Source organism: Glandiceps talaboti, chromosome 9, assembly GCF_964340395.1.
Source record: "Glandiceps talaboti chromosome 9, keGlaTala1.1, whole genome shotgun sequence".
NCBI classification, from domain to species: Eukaryota; Metazoa; Hemichordata; class Enteropneusta; family Spengelidae; genus Glandiceps; species Glandiceps talaboti.
Genome location: NC_135557.1, coordinates 18,617,593 through 18,623,029, shown reverse-complemented (window position 1 = coordinate 18,623,029; position 5,437 = coordinate 18,617,593). Strand labels below are relative to the sequence as shown.

General features: G+C 34.1%; 1 protein-coding gene across 1 annotated transcript; it reads left to right on the top strand.

Annotated features, from left to right (window-relative positions):
* Nucleotides 1–1,957: 1,957 nt before the first annotated feature.
* LOC144439914 (cell adhesion molecule 2-like) lies at nucleotides 1,958–4,807 on the top strand. Its single transcript, XM_078129146.1, has 3 exons — nucleotides 1,958–2,083; nucleotides 3,896–4,222; nucleotides 4,584–4,807. The coding sequence occupies exons 1-3, from the start codon at nucleotides 1,972–1,974 to the stop codon at nucleotides 4,805–4,807; spliced, it is 663 nt and encodes a 220-aa protein (XP_077985272.1). The 5' UTR covers nucleotides 1,958–1,971.
* The last annotated feature ends 630 nt before the right edge of the window (nucleotides 4,808–5,437 follow it).

Genomic DNA, 5,437 nt, shown 5'->3' with positions numbered 1-5,437 from the left:
AAGAATAAAAATTTCTGTCATATAAATTTGCTTTTGCAAATAGATTGTCAATTCTGTTTGCATTTGCAAATCAATTTCTAATATGAATTCAATACATTTTCACCTGCATTGATTTAAAAATTGATTTTCATTTGAAATTCATTTTCGCACAAATATAAAGAAATAATCTAAATGTGAAATTATCAAGATGGTTTCGTCGTCGTTGTCGTCGTCGTCGTCGTCGTCGTCGTTGTTGTTGTTGTTGTTGTTGTTGTTGTTGTTGTTGTTGTCGTTGTTGTTGTTGTTTCTCAGACACTCTATGCAATATTTTCATGAAAGGGTTTTCATGGTAAATCGTAATCTCTCTTTGTAACGAGCACATGTATATCAAACAGAACTAATAAAAAGAAAGTGTTCGTGATGCCGCGCATTAAGTTCTCATAGTTCACGGTCTAATTGGCTACAGCTAAAAAGGGTATAGTAGATTTTTATAAACAATATGTTAAAGACCAGGAGCAACCTTGGCGCGTGTATGGTTAATTATGTGTCATATAAATGTCTTTCGTATACAGTTCCTCCATCAATAACACATCATCCTTCAAGTATGTCACCAAATGAAGGGACAGCATCTGTAACATTATCCTGTCAGGCTGATGGTAATCCAACACCTACTTTCACCTGGACAAAGGATGGTAGTACTCTGCATTCTAACTCAAAGTATACTGTAACTGGTGGATCATTAGTTATACATAACATTATTAGGAGTGATGATGGTCAATACAGATGTGTAGCTGATAATGGTTATGGTACAGCAGCTACATCTAACCCTGCTACACTTACTGTGAATTGTGAGTATATGTATACATCCTTATTTTACTCTCGGTAAATTATAATCAAAAGTATTGGACAAAATGGTCACCATGTGATCGTGAATGCCATGCTGCAAATGTAACATGTCACAATATAAATGCTTTTTCCTTTGCTAAAGCTAGTGTTTCGTTACAAAATATATTATTCCTGAATTGCGGTTTTATTTGATATAAATAGTTTGGCAATATTATTGGCTAAAGTTGAAGCAGGCTTAGGTACGTTATATAGTGAGACCGGTACCAAGCTCATAATTACGTAAATAGTCAAACATAAAGTGAATAGTTCTATTTCGCGTTATTGTTAATTGTACAATCCCAATATAATGACATCATTTACATGCTGCGCTTATTGTAAAATGGTATGTTTAAGGTGAAATGGTTAATACAGGGACAGAATCAGAGAGGGTCTAGAGAGATGTGCTTTGACCAGTTCGATCTTGTGTTGACCCTAGAATAAGCTCCTGCAAAAACACTGTGATTACTCTTCTACACTTTGCTTCATAATTATACAGCTAAACAGAGGTATAGTTTGTGCTCTATGTTTCACCTAAGGGAATGTCAACGACACCCTGTCTCTTCGGACGCCCAACGACTGACGACGTGCGCTATTATTACCAAGGGAGCCAGGACTGCTTTGAACGGAAGATTGAAAGTGTGTGACCTCGGAAGACAAAGTGGTTCTTTCTTCGATTGAAGAAGAGATGCCGTTTTAGTTGCTGTAAGAAGAGGGGGCGCTATTCCTTGCTTCCGTTTTGCATCCGTACACAGCCTCTTTCGACAAACAATATGTCCGACTACGTCTCGATGTATAAAAAGACTATGGGTTTGTATGTGTGTATCTAGTAATAATTGACTAATTACAGTTACATTCAAATCGATAAAAAGAGTGACTACTGCTATATTCTAACTATTCACTCAAACATTATTTTATCAGATCCTCCTGGTGAACCAACCTGTACCCGGTCTCCATCACCTTCCTATTATCTTACAAATACTGGTGTAACCCTAACATGTGAAGTTATTGATGGTAAACCCACAGCTACAGTACATTGGTATAAAAATGAGGAATCAGGTCCACTGTCATCAACACAATCAGTCAATGGTAATACTATTGAAAGAACATATGACGTCTCAATTAGTAAGAGTGACAACACAGCAACATACACAATCATGTAAAGCCACCAATACTGCTCTATCTAATCCATTGGAATGTGAACTGACATTCACTGTCTACTGTAAGTATTGAATGCATAGTGGGTTAATTTAAACTGTGGGTACGATAATTGTAGTGACTTTTACTCTGTCGGAAGATAACAACAATGCTAGACATACATTGATTCGAAGGTTATGCTTACACAAATTTTACCAACGTTACAAGTCATTGTCATATTGAAAGAATATACTTTAAATTTTAATGTTATGTTTGGTTAAATATTTTCCTCTCTTTGAATACGCACTTTAAAATCAATGTGAAATTCTCCTGCTAATTTCAATCAAATTTATAAATAGTTGGACAGCGATTTGTTACAGCAGAATAAATTTTAGTATTTTCGTTTCTATAAATAACAAACTGCAAACATTTAAAGAAAGAAAGAAAAGAATTTAAAAATGAAAAAGTCGGTTGTGATAATTAAAATGTTATTGCTTTTTCCATAAATTAAAATATATATACAGTTTTCTTACCAATATATAAAAAAGTACAGTTCTAATATAAAGTAGATACATGTTATTAGGTAATGAGAGTCAGAAATATAGCATAATGCTAGTCAATATTGGAATGTTATAAAGTTACACTTAAATCTTAGTAACTAGTGGGAAGTGTAAAATGAATATCAAATACAGAACAAATAGACAGGTAATTAAATACACAAAATACAATTAATGGATATTGTCTTTAAATGAGTGTATTGTTAAAAACAGAACTGCCCTATATAAAGAGGATTATGGCTAATATATGCAAATGCGGGAAATTCAAACTGCTGTACAGAGCACTAGCTTCTGGGTCTTGTTTTCAGCATTTTTCTGTGCTTCGAGAAACACACAGGTCATGTATCATGAACAAATTGTTTGTGAATGTCGTAGGATGGTAACTTGATACACAAATTAGTTGAAAATCAGTCTGTTTGATTCATAGAATGAAAAAACCTCTCCAAATGAGACAATTCCCCAGCAAACAGCTGCTTAGATTGTGTGTCATTCAGGATTATTCAAATATGCGGCATTTGCATGTGAAAAACCCTGATATAGGGAATGTTTATATTTTGGTGATTACTAGCCAGTGAGTCATAACAAGTTCTCCACCTCCAAACATACAGTCAGTCATGTGCAAAAATGGTCTCAGGCGCCGACAGTTGCATGTTTAAGGGAATCATGATCTGATGCCAGGTGGTAGACTGTGCCCTAACACTATACCTGTGTAAGTTATTGCAAATTTGCCTATGTACGTATTAATTACCTTAGCTTTGTAGAAGGAGATTTCCCCTAATCATGAACCTAGTACTATAATCATGAACTAATGGGGGGCAATAATCTGTAAGATGGTGAGATAACTTGTTCTTTAATAATTCATGTCATGAAAATGCAAAGTTAAATTTGTTAAATTTGAATATATCAAGAATTTGCAGCTCACTAAATAAACCGCCGGAATGTGCAGAGATACAAGAAAAGTTTATATGAGAGCTCTATTTGCATATTTACGAATTCGGCGATATAAACGTTTGCTTAACGAGTCACATACGTTTATATTTTCTTTATGTAACCAAACAGCCATATTAATTTAATAATAGATAATCCAATTACTCTTTAAATCTTTGACTTAAACACTATATATTCATTAATCTAACAATTTTTTATATTGTCCTTCATTAGTACTGTACTGTTACAATATAACTAAACTTCACATATATTCATGCTGTTTATGGTATAGTGCATATTGTTTATATAATTCATGTCATTATGTGTTTTATTGGACCAGAGAGTACAACATGAAGTGATCGTAATGATCAGTGTATTTGTTAAACAAATAATTTTTAAATTAAATCTTTCAGTTCCCCCCACATCTGTAACTATCAGTGGATATTCATCACCTAGAAGAGAAGCTGAGATATTAACTCTGACTTGTACAACAGGAAGTAGTAATCCAGCAGCTGAGATATCCTGGTATAAGAATGGTAGTCCATGGAATAGAGGTAATGGTGAGAGTACAAATAATGTACAGGATTCTAATGGTGAACATTATGGGAAAGAAAGAACACAGGAGTTGGATATCACTCTACAGCCAAGTCACAATGGAGCACAGTACCAATGTAAAGCAAAGAATAGTTATTACAGTACAAATGAAAAACAATCTGCCATCAAAGAGATCACAGTATATTGTAAGTATACTACATTTGTATGAACAATATGTCAAATGGAATCATTATAAATACAGGAATTTAAATGAAGATGTGCTAGGTCGTAGTGCATTGTAAGTATATTGCACAATACAAATGAAGTACAACCAATCGTTAAAGAAATGTGTATTGTAAGTAGACAACATTAGAATGAAAAATATGTCAATAAAAATTATTATTAAAGGAAATGGTAACATGGATGAAGTTATCAAATTTCTGCACTGTAATATTGTGAATGACATATAAGTCTTTGGTGTGTCCTAATTTATCTGGAATGTGTTACATCAAGGAGTGTATTTTCAATAAACTGTAAGTTACTGTTTTCCACTTCTTTTAAATCTAGTCAAACCATCCTCTGTGACACTCACTGGATACACTAATCCTGTTAAGAGTGGTGATATCTTGATTTTGGTCTGTGAAACAGAAAGTAGTTATCCACATGCTGACATATCTTGGTTTAAGGATGATGTATCTCTGACAAGTTCTACAACAGAAACCATAAAGACACAACCAGTGACAGTGACAATGGTGGTGAAAAAAAAAGACAGGAACTACATATCACCTTAAGTCAGACTCACAATGGTGTACAATTTCAATGTCATGGAAGAAACAGTCAGTTTCCTATGAATACAAAAGTAGAGTCAACAAACCAAGGAATCAATGTCTACTGTGAGTATACAACTTCTTAATATTTGTATAAAAATAATCGACCAGTTTCATGATAGAGGAGTCGCCATGAAATTAATCTAATCTAATCTAATTTTCTTACATAGCGCATTCCATATAACTATCACAATGCGCTTTACAAAGCACAGAAAAATTAGTACAAAAACAGACTCAAGCTAAAGTCTTATTGAAGAAATAGGTCTTAAGGCCTGATTTAAATGCCTGGAATGTAGCGACACTCTGCAGATACAATGGCAGAGCATACCACAAGTGTGGGACACAAATTGATAATGCTCTGTCACAATAATAAGCAGTATTGATGAGTGGTTGGTGTAAGTAAACTTAATTCCGTGAGTTACTGCGTAAAACATGTATGGAGCTACGACAGGTAAGTAACCGACTAAGATAGCCAGGTGCAAAACCATGAAGTACTTTGAATATTAAGCAGAGAATTATAAATTCTGCACGCTGTTGTACTGGTAGCCAATGTAACACTTTGAGAAAAGGGGTAATGTGTTTACACTTCTCTCT